The following is a 15884-nucleotide window of genomic DNA, read 5'->3' on the forward strand; positions in this document are numbered from 1 at the left end:
TGGGTCACAAATTTTAAGTTGGCACATACGCCTCTTTAAAGGAGTTGCCCAGTCCCTCTTGACAGGAAGAATTGTCCACATGTTATCCCTGAAATGATGTGTGTGCCAGCTGTCATATTACAACAGAGTGCTTATAACTGTACATGTACATCCCCACCTTAATAAGCAAATCTGAAAAACTGATGCCATCATAATTCACTGTATATTGTAATTCTAGGCAGCATAAATTAATCCACTCCCGGAAAAAAGGTAAACCAGGCTCAGTACTTTGCCATAGTATGAAAACAACATCTCTATATCTCATTCTTATCCTAAAAGAGCCATAAAGGATTATCAATATGATTAATGGTTTCCTTCTCAAATTGGGCCATATATAAAATGGCCTAGTTTGCGAGCAAAGGTAGTACCCACAGCATCTCCTTAATTTGTCGGTAGGATCTAGTTTTTCATCAATACCAATATGGAACACTCCACAATAAAAGCATTAAGGACCTGGGGCCTGATTAGGACTTTGACGGTACAGGCCGCCACGCTACCGCCTGCTCCGACACCGCCAAATGTCACCGCTGGCCAGCCGCCAGATTACAAGTATTTTTGTAGTCTGGCGGTCCTTTGGCATTCCCATGGCAGTGCCTTTCAAAAAGGCACCGCCATGTGAACGTCAAAGGTTGTTCCTGCATGGCATGGACTGTTGCGTCCATGCCATGCAGGAACAGGGAGTACATGCACACAGGGGGCCACAGCATGTGCCTCCCTGCATGTATCCCCAGGCCCAGAGGCACAAGGGGGTCCTCTAGGGCCCCCTTTGTTTCCTTCCATCTCACTTTTCTCAGTGGGCTCACTGCCTGGAAAAGTGAGTTGTAGGCAGGAAACTCGTAACATGCTTGAACTTGCCGCAGCGGCACTGCCAAGCATATTGTGGCATCAGGACTGCTGCGCCACCGCCGGGGATTGTGGAGCCCCGTTGTTTGTGGCAGTCCACCTACACCTGTAATGCAGCAGTCCCGACTACTAGTGCAGCAGTCCACGACGGCCACCCTACCTCCACTCAGGACGTAATCAGGATGTAATCAGGCCCTTGGTCTGGACGTATTCTATCCTCCAGATCCAACTCTATAACACTTAAAACATGAGATTGGGTAATGTTGGAATTCACACTCTAGAGGTCTAATGTGACTAAGAAATATTGAAAAGGATCTAAATCGAGGCCTTCAACTTCATGCATGGCCACGGCCACAGTATATCCTCTCTTAAATCATTTTATCACAGGAGCAGTTTTAAGAAAAAATGAACATATTTTGAAAGAGGTTAGAGAATAGAATGTCAATCACTACAGCAGGTCTTCCAGGGTGCAAAAGGGATATTTGTGGATTTTTATGAGAGTGTATAGAACAGGGATGTTAAATTCCACGTTATTGGGGAGGAGCTACGCTAGCAACCAAGATGGCCGCTTAGGCTCCAGGCTCCGCCGACCTCCATCTTCAGCCAGATAATCCTGTCATATATCCTGATCGTACGCCCGACCTCCGTGTAGATGAACCGTTCCTGAGTATGATGGAGCGATCCCGGGAACTTTATCGCCCTGATTGACACAAAGTTGTGTCGTGTTTTGGATCTTGGCCTCAGCCGGGGCCTCGAGTACTGAAACAGCCGGGTTACAGTTGAACAACATCGGCCGTGGGACTCAGACAGGGTCCGGTCTCTCGCAGTGGAGGTTATCCTGGCCCGATTCTGATGGCGGTCGTTTGGCCTGATTGATATCAAAGGAGTGGGTTCGATTTTTGTCTGTGGCTCTGTGGGGGGGAGTCCCCGTCCCGGCGCCCCGGTTTGCCGCCCCCGGGGTCTGCTGGGTTGCGGCCCTTGATTGCGGTACGGGACACACACTGAGGCTGTTTGTCCGATGGTGCACCCTCCAATGCCGCCTTCTCTGCTCTTGCTTATTCCCCCGGAGAAACCAGGCTCTCCGGGGAACCACGCCTATGATTGAAATCGACAGAGCGGAGATGGATCGGCGGAGCTGTGAACCGTCATTGAAGACCGTATTGGCCGCCATCGGGGCACTCCATTCACATCTGGAAGCCATTGTTCATAAAATGATAGCTGGTATCATCGACACTGGGTGCCCGAGTCCGGACCCTGATTTATCGCAAGATCAACAACGTCCTGAATCTCCCACGAGGTACACTGTGCTGGAGGATGAGGACCCCGTACTGGAGGAAGTGTTGATGCCCTTGGCTAGAACGCAGAGTGCTTGCGGACTTGGTTCTCTAACAATATCGCAGCAATCACCATCGCTGCCGACTGAGACTGATCTACCTGGCTTTTCACTCCTGGGGACTTCCATTAGTGACTATCTTAAGGCAAAGACGTCTTTTCCCTCCCTAGCGGTTTTCCTACATCTACGGAGGGAACAACATCTGGACTTAATGTCGGTGAGGGAGATCATAAGTATGGCTGAGGTCTGCAAAGACACATAGTTTTTTACCTGTCCCAGACTGATTTGTATTGAACTCCTTTCAAACTTTGATTCTCCTGGGATTGTGATGGTGTTGTCAGACAGAGTTCGCATGAGGGATCGAAAGGGCCAAGGATGAGATTGTCTGCCTGGGTCTGACTTCTGGGCTTTAGAGGACATGGGATCTGTTACCATGATTTAGCGGAATGTTGGGCGGTGTTTAATGTGGTAGTATGACGATCCATCGGCCGCAACGTCATCGCGGGCGTTCGCATCGCGGCAATTACATCGTAAAGGCAATGACACCGGTCATTTTCACATCACATGTAGTTGCGACGCAAATGCGGCCATGTAATAGGATCGCGTGTCACATCGGCGACTTTACATCGCGCGACATGCCAACGCGATGTTTGAGCACACAGTTAAAAATCTTGTCAGCCAATGGGTTGGTGGAGGCTGGGGGGGTATATATTGTATATATAGTATTAAGGAGTGTCTGCAGCCATTTGTGCCTGTGTCGTTCGTTTCTGCAATGTGTTTCCCTTGTATTGTATGCCCTTCTGCCCTCTTTTTCCCCCATTTTCTGTGCTCTTCTGCCCTCGTTTTTCGTGTCCTTCTGTCCTATGTTTCCTCGTTTTTTGTGGCCTTCTGCCCTATGTTCTCTTCAATAACAACAAATCATACTCCCTTGAAATGAGGCAAAGCCGCGCATGATTCATCGCATATGTCCAAGTTGTTTTATTGAAAGTGGGCCAAAATATGAGTCCGCCCCCACACACGACCCAGAGAGGCGAGTGGATTAAGTGGGGATTTCACTGTTCACAGCCCCGACCTTTGTCATCATTAGCAGTAGTTGTGCCTTGCAGTTTTCTCATTGCCAGTGCCTAGCAAAGATGCCTTGCATCTTAGTGTAAGCAAGTCAAATGAGCCGCTAGTTAGGGGGTGCAATACAGCCACAGTTATGGTGAACAGGGCCGCCCACACAGCTGGGGCAGGTACTACTGCACCTGTTGTGCTATTGAGAGCTGCACCCCAACTCGCACCCGTGCCTAGTACTGTTTGGGCTGACGCAACAATGAACTGTCACCCCAGTCAGTGTTCAGTCACAGTGTCTGACGAAATCATAAAGGTGGCTTGTTACCTGGCATCACAGGGTTATGTGAGGGAGATTGTCACCACACTGCACACAACAGCCATGTGTTTTTATCAGTGTTTTTGAATCCTGCCAGAAGGCCTCTTCATGCACAAGTGGCTTGCAGAAACAAAAGTTTAAAGCTTGGTTAGCTGTTTCCCCAATATGTATCACTAACGCATGCACTAACATATCAAAAAGATTTTATCAATTGAATCACAGAGCTTGATATGAGATGGCAAAGTTTAATGACGCCACCAGATAACGTAGCGCATTATACAGTCCATTGCTATGCACTGGATAATGCCCTACAATATCAACGTCCATGGTGCATATCAAAATTAGCCATGCTAAATAAAGAGTTATAAGGTTTGTGATAGTCTGGGCAGCCATCTGTGCAGACATGGCTCAGACGGATGCAGTTATAAGTGTGTGATACGTGTAAGCATATAAAGTGCACTCTTTGCTGTAGGGATGAGTCAACAAGCATTACAATGCAATGGTCTCGGGGTTGTATGACTTTCTCCCCTGCCCTGCCCTGCCCTGCAGTCTTCAGTTACTTTCCCCCCTGCCCTGCCCTGCCCTGCAGTCTTCCGTTTTCAGAAGGGAAGAACTGCTTCCGTGACGTCATTATTTGCAGTCTTCAGTTTTTAGAAGGGAACAACTGCATGTACGTGACGTGATAGACGTCATTATTTGCAGTCTTCAGTTTTTAGAAGGGAACAACTGCATGTACGTGACGTGATAATTTGAGCCATTAATGATAGGCTTTCAATATTGTTTTTAGAAGGGAACAACTGCTTCCGTGACGTCATTATTTGCAGTCTTCAGTTTTTAGAAGGGAACAACTGCATGTATGTGACGTGATAATTTGAGCCATTAGTGATAGGCTTTCAATATTTGCATTGTTGATAAAGCCCGTCTGTGTTGTATTGGCATTGGCATGTGACAGTCTGCATTTTGCGTTGTATTGGCATTGGCATGTGACAGTCTGCATTTTGCGTTGTATTGGCATTGGCATGTAACAGTCTGCATTTGTTGAAAAAGACCGTTTTCGTGACGTGATTATTTGCAATCTTCAGTTTGCATTTTGCCATTAACATCGCATGCGATGTTAATGGCATCACGCCGCCGTAGCATGCATACTTAAAGCATGCGATGTGAACGACGATACGATGTCAAAGTCGCGGTGCTGTTTTGACCCCGATGGGTGTTTCCCGTTTAATGTCTCCCCTGTTTAGCTCTGTCTATAACTTCTGGCTACTTTTTGGTTTTTACAGGGGTTGTTCGTCGCTGGCGGGGGGGAAGGGAGACCAGGAGCCTGTATGAAACTCTCCTCCTCCGTTTTCTTTTCTACGTTTTGAACCTAGTTAGTTGGGGCGACAGGCACACTGCTAGTTGGGGTTAGGCGATAGCCATATGCAGGGGTGCAGGGTGGGGGGATGGGTCTATTGTTTTGTTTTGTTTTAGCTTTAGTTCTTATGATTTCTTTTTCCCACTCTCTCTTTCAGATTCTCTTCAACAATATTGGGAATTATCATGTACTTGTATATATTCTAGTATCTGGTGAACGTGCTTATTTTACTATCCTGATTCTATGGGTGGGTGGGTTCTGAGGATTAGCGCCTGAGTTGGGTGGTAGATTGAAATGTCGTAAATCCTGTTTTGTAATTATCAGCACAGGCATCTCAGCTACTCCCTTATCGCTTCGTGTTTATCCTATTTTTGTACCGATTCGCCTATTATTATGTTTGAATGTATGGCACCAGATATGTCTATTCCTTTTCCTTGTTTTTAAAATAATAAAAAGATTTTTAAAAAAAATTTCACGTTGTTAAGGCATCTATATTCATTTTCACTCAACCACGCTTCATATAGCACAATATTAGTTATGGAACTGATCTGTCTACTTATATATGGTTTGGGTCATTTCCTACTGTCCGACAGCGTTGAGCATTAGACAACAGTTGGAAAATCTCAGCATTGTAGTTTTCCCTGTTTTGTACAATGATACTACCTCCTTTGTCAGATGGTTTAATTAGATGGAATTGCCAACATTTTATTGGTGTAATTCATCATAAAACAGAAAGAATTTGTCCATTTCGGCCGATATATCACTTTCAAAATAATAAAGTCTCTTTTCCCATCTAATGATTAGTTGGAAAAAATGGCCTAAGTCCAGAGACATCCATTCTAGCATTGAATTCTGTCTTTGGAAATAAATTTTCAGTCTGAAGTACCTAAAAAAGTGAAACAGTTCTATTCCGGTTTGAAAATAGTGACAATCTCATATGTTGAGACATGTTAGACCTTTAATTTATAGAACTGTCCCATGTTCATTTAGAACATGGTTAAAAAGGACGAAAATAGGATTGGTCTCATTTAAATTATCAGAATTAAGAAAAATGGGTTTGGTTACTACTCATACTATCTGCTGTAGGTTTGATAATGGCTCGGAGTATACTGGTTCTGGTACCATTGTTGTTGGCCTCTCCGGCCCCCACACTTGGCATAATCCCTCTGCTGGCCACTGCCTTAAAAAGGCTTCTGATAAGCCTGAGTGTCCGCATTATAGCCAGGTGTAGAAGGGCCTGCCTGTTTATTAGTATCTGAACCAGAGCTGGAGAAGGGCTAAAGAGACAGGAGCCTCTCATATGATGTAAACTTGTAGAACACACTTCACTTGTAGGTGTAAATTTTCATCTAAAGTAGACTTTTAAACTTATGATTTGTATTTTGTATTTCAGATGTCGAAGAAAACAATACTGTGGTAAGTCTGAATCTTGCTTAAAATAGTCCAGTTGTAAAGGATAATTGTTCCACGTTACTCAACGAGTTAATCAGTTTAGAACGTTAGTACCTGTAACAGTCCATCAGTGTAACAGCATTATTTTGGCTAGCTTTCCCGTTCACTTCCAAGCTTTTAGGGCATAGTTGAGTGTAACTTTCTTTTGTTTAAAAAATGTGTAAAGTTCATACATGCCAATGATTGGTCTGAGAACTCAAAAAGCTTTTCATAATTTGTGAGATGCTTAGCTTCATACACAACTCACCAAATGATGTTTATAACAGGGATGAAAAGGTAATTATGTTTCAATCAATCAATCAATCAAAACATTTGTAAAGCGCAATACTTACCTGTGAGGTCTCAAGGCGCTGGGGGGTGGGGGATGCTGCTACTGCTCGAAAAGCCAGGTCTTGAGGAGTCTTCTGAAGGTCAGCTGGTCTTCGGTCTGCCGTAGGTGGGTGGAGTGGGTGTTCCTGGTCTTGGCGGTGAGGTGGGGGAACAATCGGCCGCCGGAGGTCGCTCTTCGGATGCTGGGGCTGTGGCGAGGGCCAGGTCCGCGGAGCGGAGCGGAGCTGGCGGGTGGGGGTGTAGAAGCTGAGTCATCTGTTGAGGTAAGCTGGTTCAGTGTTGTGGAGTGCCTTGTGTGCATGGGTGAGGAGCTTGAAGGGTATCCTCTTGTTGATGGGGAGCCAGTGCAGGTCTCAGGTGGGGTGTGATGTGAATGCGGCAAGGGATGTCGAGGATCAGGCGTGCAGAGGCGTTCTGGATGCGTTGCAGCCATCTCAGGAGTTTGGCCGAGGCTCCTGCGTAGGGGGCGTTTCCGTAGTCCAGTCTGCTGCTGACGAGGCCCTGAGTGACCATTCTTCTTGTTTCGGTGGGGATCCACTTGTAGATCCTGCGTAGCATGCGGAGGGTGTTCAAGCATGAGGAAGAGACAGCGTTGACCTGCTTAGTAATGGAGAGGGTGAAGTTGCGTGCCTGGTCGGTCGATGTTGGAGCTGTTCCCAGTGCGGCCGTCACCAGGAGTCATCCCAGGCCAAGAGGGTGGATCCGAGGATGAGGACTTCCTTCTTGTCCGAGTTCAGCTTCAGTCGGCTGTTTCTCATCCATTCGGCGACGACCTTCATTTCTTCGTGGAGGTTGGTTTTGGCGGTGTGGGGGTCTTTGGTGAGAGAGAGGATTAGCTGGGTGTCGTCGGCACAGGAGATGATGATGAGGTCGTGCAGTCGGGCAACGTGGGTGAGTGGTGCCATGTAGATGTTGAACAGCGTTGGGCTGAGGGATGAGCCCCGGGGTACGCCGCAGATGATCTTGGTGGCTTCGGAGCGGAAGGGGGAAAGGCGGACGCTCTGTGTTCTGCCGGCAAGGAAGGAGATGTTCCGGTCCAAGGCCTTCTCTTCGATCCCGGGGTCGTGGAGGCCTGTTCGTAGTGTGTGGTGGCAGACCGTGTCGAAGGCGGCTGACAGGTCCAAAAGGATGAGGGCTGCTGTTTCTCAGTTGTCTAGCAGGGGCCTGATGTCATCGGTGGTGGCGATGAGGGCAGTTTCGGTGCTGTGGTTGCTGCAGAACCCGGACTGGGAAGGTTCCAGGATGCTGTTCTCCTCGAGGTAGCAGGTCAGTTGTTTGTTGACAATCTTCTCCAGTATTAGGGGTGTCTTTCATAGATTCACATGCCTGAATCATTCCCCGTCGTCGGAGTGGGAGTCCCACGGTACATAAAAAAGCAATAATATGCCATAATACATATAGCAAATATCAGAAGTACCAAACCAGGAAGTAAAGTAGCACCAGCTACAGTAGAAAAAACCTTCACAATCGTGACTATCCTAGTCATTATGTATTAGTCCAAACTGCAGCCAATCAGGCAACAGCACCCACCAGAATGTTCTCCCCAGAGGCTCAGGCTCTCAGATTTACTACCGCATCGTGTGAAGGGAGTCTCCCTGAGCTCGGCTCAGTTTTTCTTCAAGATTAGTTAGTTTCTTCAAGTTTTTCAGATGTCTACTTCTAAATCCCTATTCAGGGCCTGTGATTCTTGTGGGAAGCTTAGGCTATTCAAAGAAGATCCCCACAAAAAATGTTTATATTGCCTTTATCCTGACCATAAGGCAAAAGAGTGCAAGATCTGCCGGACCTTCCCCCCTAAGACCATCAAGGACAGAGAAGGACGACTGCTGTTGTGGCTTAACAGACTCAAGGACAAGGAGGACCCTTTGTCTGAGGTAGGAAGCATTGCCTCTGGTTCTTCACTAATTTCTATTAAGAGGAAGGCTGAAACTGAAGTTTCATCTCCAAGGGCGAAGGTGACAAAGAAGGCCCAATCCTCTCTGGATTCTTCTGGGCCTAGTGTTTCAAGAAAGACTCTTCCACCTGTTAAGATGGATAGTACGCCCTCTAAGAAGTCTGGGAAATCTGCAGTTCCCAAGAAATCTTCAAAGTCTGTGCCTCCTCAGTTGCCACCTTTGACAATTTCAACGTCAAAAAAGGATTGTGTTTCCTCTCATGTGGCCACGTCTACCACCTGCACGATGACTTTTTCCTCACCTAAGCCAGCTCTAGTGATGTCTCCGGCCTCATCGCCTACGCTGGTTCATGTGCAGATCAGGCCTATCTCGTCGTCGACTATAGTCCCGTCGACGACGGTTAAGGTACTGTCGACGAGCTCCTCGTCTACGAATCTAATGTCGACAGTTGGCTCCCCGTCGACGAAGAAAATTGTGCCGTCGACGATGCTCTCGTCGACGAAGCTCTCGCCGACGGCGTTACCGTCGACGAACTCCTCGTCGACTTAGAAATCCACGTCGATGAAGCTACCGTCGACGACCTCGACGACGTCCCCGTCGACGACGTTACAGTCGACGACCTCGTCGACGAAGATATCATCTAAAAAGTCGTCGTCGACGAAGATAGATCTATCGTCAACGATGGTACAGTCGACGAGGCAAACAATTCAGCAGCAAAAAGCAGGTTCGTCGGCGACGGAGGTGATCCCATCGACGCCACCACTGTCAAGCTGCACTACCTTACAAGTCTGGTCAGCACAGTCATCTGGGATACCGTTACCATCACCTGCAACTACAGCTACGCTGTTAAAGAAAAGAGCTACTAATGAGGCGATTCCTTCTACGCTGGTAGTGCCAGAGAAACTTTTAGATTCGGATGAGGAAGGATCCTATGAAGATGAAAACTTTGGAGCGGCCAGAAGTCCGTCTGACCTCCAAATTAAGATTCAAGACGATACGGAGGAAGATATGCATGAAACAGAGCCTTTATCACATGAAGACAGGCCTCCTCCCGGCATGCAAATGCCTGAGGAATTATTTTGCAATCTACAATACATGCTCAGCGACTACTATAGGCGTTTTCCACCTTCAGAGTCAGGTGACTCTCAGGTATCTACGCCAAGACCTAAAACAGCGACGCCGCTTTCAAAGCAGGCACAGCCAGTTGTTTCTGTGGCGTTGGAGGAAGGACGTCCAGCATTGTCTGCGTCACAAGTTACAGCTCCTCAAACAGGAGATGAAGAATACTCAGATCATGAGGAGCAGGAAGAAGGAGAATTAGACAATGGGTCAGAATCGTCGGAGTATGAGGATTACAATGCAAACACGCCCTCTCCGGCAGAACCTACAACATCAGAGTCACCTCCTGTGGACATTGCCTCATTCCACAAGATCATGGATAGAGCAACAAGGAGGTTCATGATAACTATAGAGTCGAAACAAGAAGAATGCTTCTTGTATGACTTCAAGTCTTCGCCACAAAAACAGAGTTGGACCATTCCAATCATAGAGTTCATATGGAAGGAAGGACTGAAGATCATGTCCAAGCCAAATTCTTTGCCAGCAGTGCTCCCGAGAGTGGATAAAAAATATAGGGCGCCAAATTCATCTCCAGCATGCCTCATTGGACAAGCAAAAGCAGACTCTGTGGTAGCGCAGGCAGCGCAAAAGAGGTCTTCTAACCCAACATCTCAGGTCTCTGTTCCGCCAGATAAAGACGGGAGACGTCTAGATTCTATCGGGAAAAAAGTTTCTACAATTGCAGCTACAACTATTAGAGCCGCTAACTCTCTAGCCATATTAGGGAGATACGATAGGCAGATGTGGTCGGACATCTCGCCGTATGTGGACAAACTTCCCGAGCCAGATCGGGCTGAAGCAAAGAAGATCCTTCAGGAAGGAGAGTGCGTCTCGTCTGAGATGATTGATGCTGCAGTGGACGTTTCTGCCACAGGTTTTCGTCAGCTAGCGGGTGCAACTGTTCTCAGGAGGCAAGGATGGTTGAAGGCAACATCCTTTCGGCAGGAGGTCCAAACAAGGATTATAGATATGGCATATGATGGGGAGTATTTATTTGGAAAGCATGTTGACGATGCTCTGGAAGCCATCAAGAAGGATACTGAGACAGCACGTTCGCTGGGCACTTTACAATACAGGAAGTCTTCCTTTCGTGGAGCAAGAGGAAGAGGGAATTTCTCTAATAGAGGAGGCTATAACCAACAGCGCTCCTATACTTCCGCCCAGGGAAACCAAAGATACCAGCCATATCGTCAACAGACTTACGGACAGAGAAAAGGAAATTTCTCTCAGTCTCAAGGAAGATCCAACTATCGCGGAAGAGACAATAAAAAGTGAGAAACGCATCCTGCCGCCACTTTGTCCCAACCCGAACCAAATTGGAGGAAAAATATCCCAAAATTACTTAAATTGGTCCAAGATTACCACAGACAAATGGGTTCTGGATGTGGTTGCCAGAGGTCACATTCTGGAATTCGTAAAAACTCCTCCAAACTTCCCCCCAAGAGGACCACCTCCAGCACATCTCAAGGAGCTGTTTGCCCAGATCAACACTATGATTCGAAAAGGAGCAATAGAAAGGGTACCTCATCATCAGAAAGGAAAAGGCTTCTACCCAAGCTTTTTCCTTATTCGCAAGAAGTCGGGGAATGGCGACCCATCCTCGACCTGCGTGCCCTCAGCAAATTCCTCAAAAAACTGTCATTCAGGATGCTGACACTTCAAGAAATCCTCCATTTTTTTTTCGGCGGGAGAGTATATGGCAACACTCGACCTTCAGGATGCATACTTCCACGTTCCAATTTTTCCCAGGCACCCAACGTTTCTAAGGTTCAGAGTGGCTGGCAGGGACTTCCAGTTCAAAGTTCTTCCCTTTGGACTGCGCTCAGCCCCCAGAGTGTTCACGAAGATACTGGCCCGGGTGGCAGCCCACCTTCGGTTGCAGTCGATACAGATATATCCATATCTAGACGATTGCCTTATCAAGGTCAGTTCTTTCGACATGGTAAAAACTCACATTCAAAAAACTCTGTCACTGATGCAAAGCCAGGGTTTCTCAGTGAACTTCGAAAAATCGCACCTAACGCCAGCAAGGAGAAAGACTTTCTTGGGAGCGACACTGGACACCAAGCTCGCCCAAGTATTTATCTCAAAGGAGAGACAGGAAAAGATACGACGGTTGGCTGCGGCACTGTTGTTAAAAAGGTGCGTTTCAGTACGCATGTTCAAGTCCTTCACAGGGATTATTTCTTCCTGTATTCTTCTCACCCCCAACTGTCGTCTTCGGATGAGGCCCTTGCAAGAGGAGCTCAGTCGCCAGTGGATACAGGTGTCGGGGTCCTTCGAGGATATCATACAAATAACACCACGAATGCGAGAAGCGATTCAATGGTGGAGTCAAGGTTGCAACATACAAGTGGGATGCTCTTTCCTCACGGAAGTGCCCAGGTTCATAGTGACGACAGACACTTCAATGACAGGCTGGGGTGCACACCTCCAAGGCATGACGGTCAGCGGGAAATGGAACAAAATCCAAATGAGATGGCACATAAACAGGCTAGAATTGCACTCCATCTTTCTAGCCCTGAAGTCCTTTCAGGCTACCCTAGAAGGCGCCACAGTCTTGATTCGGACAGACAACACCACCTGCATGCATTATCTAAACAAGCAGGGAGGCACAAGATCAGCCCGGCTGTCGCACCAGGCACAAGAGATTGGAGTTGGGCCCTGACTCACAATATCCATCTGTCAGCTGTCCATGTCCCGGGAATCGCGAATGTGTTAGCGGACTCTCTCAGCAGATCCACAGGCTGCACTCACGAGTGGGAACTACATCAACCATCTCTAGACCGCATCTTTCAGACATGGGGGGCATTCGGATCTGGACTTGTTTGCGACGCACCAGAACCGGAAATGCCCATACTTTGCAAGCTGGGTTCCCCACAAGGACTCGTGCGGGGATGCCCTTTCGATGAGTTGGAATCAAATATTCGCTTACGCTTTTCCACCGATACCTCTGATCCCGAAAGTCATCAAGAAGATGAAGAAGCAGCCATGCCGGTTGATACTGATTGCTCCACGATGGCCCCGGCAAACTGGTTCACCGAGCTACTCTCGGAATGCAACCCTATCCAACTTCCTCGCATTCCGAATCTTCTCTCCACCCACAAGGGCAGGGTGTACCATCCGGACCCGAACTCGCTGAAATTGTCAGCTTGGCTCCTCAGCACATGGAATTTGCACACTTAAACATTCCACAGGATTGCCAGGAGGTACTGGCGAAGGCCAGAGCTCCATCTACGGTCAAGACCTACAAACTTAAGTGGAGGCGTTTCTGTGCATGGTGCCAGTCTAATGGTCTTCATCCTATTCATGCCAAACCAGAGCAAATTCTTCCCTTCTTTTTGCACTTGGCCAGATTGGGTTTGGCGCATTCTACTCTTAAGGTCTTCCTGGCTGCCATTTCTAGATTTCGTCAAGATGGATCAAATTCTTTGTTTTCCGTGCGGATCATACAGCAATTTTTCAAAGGATTGTTTCGTATGTTTCCGCCTGTGCGGAAACCTCCACCTACATGGCATCTGAATGTCATACTAACTCAGCTCATGCGTCACCCTTTCGAGACAATCCATAAGGTGGACCTGAAATTTTTAACATGGAAAGTGTCATTGTTACTAGCCTTAACATCTGCTAGAAGGGTTAGCGATATTCAGGCATTTACATCTAGATCGCCTTTCATCTAATTCACCACGGACTCGGTAGTACTACGTACTAATCCAACGTACATGCCAAAAGTGCCTTTGGATTTTCATCTGAATGAGCCGGTTGTCCTCAAGACATTCTTTCCAACCCCACAGTCTCCAGCTGAGCGAGCACTGCATTCGTTGGATATTAGAAGATGTCTCAAGTTTTACCTATCAAGAACCTCTGCCATCCGCAAGACAGACCAACTGTTCGTGGCTTATGGCCGGCAGCGCCAGGGCTGTGCAGTTTCAAAACAGACCATTGCTAGATGGGTCTCCGCTACAATTGGACTTTGTCATCAGCAGGCCGGTAGACCCTTACAGGCCTTGCCAAGAGCACATTCTACAAGGGCGGTTAGCTCTTCCACTGCCCTTTTTGCTGGTGTGCCTCTTCGACAGATCTGCAGAGCTGCTACATGGTCTAGCAGACACACCTTTACTAGACACTACTGTCTAGATTCAGCAGACGACGCAGATGCTTCGGTTGGAAGAGCAGTGCTGCGCAATCTTTTCAAATAAGGTGAGCCTCTGTTTCCACCTCCTCCTCTATGCTCTTTAGACGTTATTCAGATGTTGATGATTATTGTTATACATGTATACTGTGTATATATATATATATATATATATATATATATATATATATATATATATATATATATATATATATATATATATATATATATATATTTGAAACTCTGACGTCTACGAGCGTTATGCTAGGAGTACTGCTTACTATTCTGATTCAGGCATGTGAATCTATGAAAGACACCCCTAATACTGGAGAAGAACAATAGTTACTTACCTGTAAACAGGTGGTTCTCCAGTATTGGTGTCTTTCATAGATTCACATGCAACCCGCCCACCTCCCCCCAGAGACTCACTCAGGCATTATGGGGTTTCACTCCTGTGCGAGAAAATCTGAGAGCCTGAGCCTCTGGGGAGAACATTCTGGTGGGTGCTGTCGGCTGATTGACTGCAGTTTGGACTAATACATAATGACTAGGATAGTCACGATTGTGAAGGTTTTTTCTACTGTAGCTGGTGCTACTTTACTTCCTGGTTTGGTACTTCTGATATTTGCTATATGTATTATGGCATATTATTGCTTTTTTATGTACCGTGGGACTCCCACTCCGACGACGGGGAATGATTCAGGCATGTGAATCTATGAAAGATACCTATACTGGAGAACCACCTGTTTACAGGTAAGTAACTATTGTTCTTCTCGATGACCTTCGCCGGGAATGGGAGCAGGGAGATGGGCCGGAAATTCTTGAGGTCCTTGGGGTCCGCCTTGGGTTTCTTGAGTAAGGTGTTGATCTCGGCGTGCTTTCAGTCCTCCGGGAATGTTGCAGTCTCAAAGGAGATGTTGATGACTTTCCATAGAAGGTGTGCGATGGCTGTGCTGCCTTTGTTGAAGATATGGTGTGGGCATGGATCTGACGGAGGAGTGGATGGTGTTCATGGTCTTGATGGTGTCGTCGTCTGTGATGTTGGTCCAGGCGAGCAAGCGGTTGGTGCGGATGCTGGTCGTGGGGGCGGAGGTCTCAGTGGTTGTCGGGGTAGGCGTGGTGTTGAAGCTGTCGTGGATGTCTGTGATCTTGCGTGGAAGAAGGTGGCCAGCGAGTCGCACAGGATTTGCGAAGATGGGACGTCGTTGGTGTTGGAGCTGGGGTTGGAGAGTTCCTTCACGATGTTGAAGAGCTCTTTGCTGTTGTGTGAGTTGTTGTCTAGGCGGTCTTTGAAGGAGGTCCTTTTGGCAGATCTAATGAGGTCATGGTGTCTGCGGGTGGCGCTCTAGTGGGCTGTGTAGCTTTCCGGTGTTTGTTCATAGAGCCATTTCTTCTCCAGTTTTCGGCAGGTTCGCTTGGAGGCCTGGAGGTCTTCTGTGAACCAGCTGGCTTTCTTGCTGGTGTGACTGTTGGAGGGTCTCTTGAACAAGGCGAGGGTGTTGGCGCAGTCGTCGATCCACTGTCTGAGGTTGCGGGCGGCGGTGTCGGGGTCAGCGGGTGGGCTCTGGGTGAGGGAGGCGGATAGCTGGTCTTCGGTAACTTTGCTCCAGCAGCGGCGAGGCATCTGATGGGTGTGGTGGTGCGTGGTGGGCTTCTTGAAGGTGAAGTGGATGCAGCGGTGGTCAGTCCAGTGGAGTTCGGTGGTGTGGTTGAAGGAGACGTGGGGGCTTGCGGAGAAGATGGGATCGAGCTTGTGGCCGGCTAAGTGGGTGGGTATTGTGACGAGTTGTCTGAGTCCGAGGTTGGCTAGGTTGTCGATCAGGGTGGTGGATTTGGTGTCATAGTTGTTCTCAAGATGGAAGTTCAGGTCACCGAGGAGGATGTAGTCCGTGGAGGCGAGGGCGTGTGTGCTGACGAAGTGGGCGATGGAGTCGCTGAACTGTGGTCAAATTACGGGGGGTCTGTAGACAAGGGTTCCTCTGAGTGTGGTGTTGGAGTCTGTGTGGATCAGGAAG

The 15884-nt window shown here is 47.7% G+C and overlaps 2 protein-coding genes across 2 annotated transcripts in view; both read left to right on the forward strand.

Annotated features, from left to right (window-relative positions):
- PECAM1 (platelet and endothelial cell adhesion molecule 1) overlaps positions 1 to 15884 on the forward strand; it is a 519858-nt gene that overhangs the window by 415455 nt on the left and 88519 nt on the right. Inside the window, exon 15 of the mRNA XM_086930914.1 lies at positions 6335 to 6357. Coding sequence (XP_086787040.1) covers positions 6335 to 6357 — 23 coding nt within the window. The remainder of the gene's footprint in view (positions 1 to 6334; positions 6358 to 15884) is intronic.
- Positions 9300 to 11012, forward strand: LOC147702264 (uncharacterized). Its single transcript, XM_086928771.1, has one exon. It carries the CDS (start codon positions 9300 to 9302, stop codon positions 11010 to 11012), a length of 1713 nt encoding a protein of 570 aa, XP_086784897.1.

The sequence above is a fragment of the Lissotriton vulgaris genome, chromosome 7 (genome assembly GCF_964263255.1).
Source record: "Lissotriton vulgaris chromosome 7, aLisVul1.2, whole genome shotgun sequence".
In the NCBI taxonomy this organism is placed as follows: domain Eukaryota; kingdom Metazoa; phylum Chordata; class Amphibia; order Caudata; family Salamandridae; genus Lissotriton; species Lissotriton vulgaris.

Bases quoted from the DNA above. Each gene is read 5' to 3' on its own strand.
- LOC147702264 (XM_086928771.1), top strand. From the start codon at position 9,300: ATGGTACAGTCGACGAGGCAAACAATTCAGCAGCAAAAAGCAGGTTCG.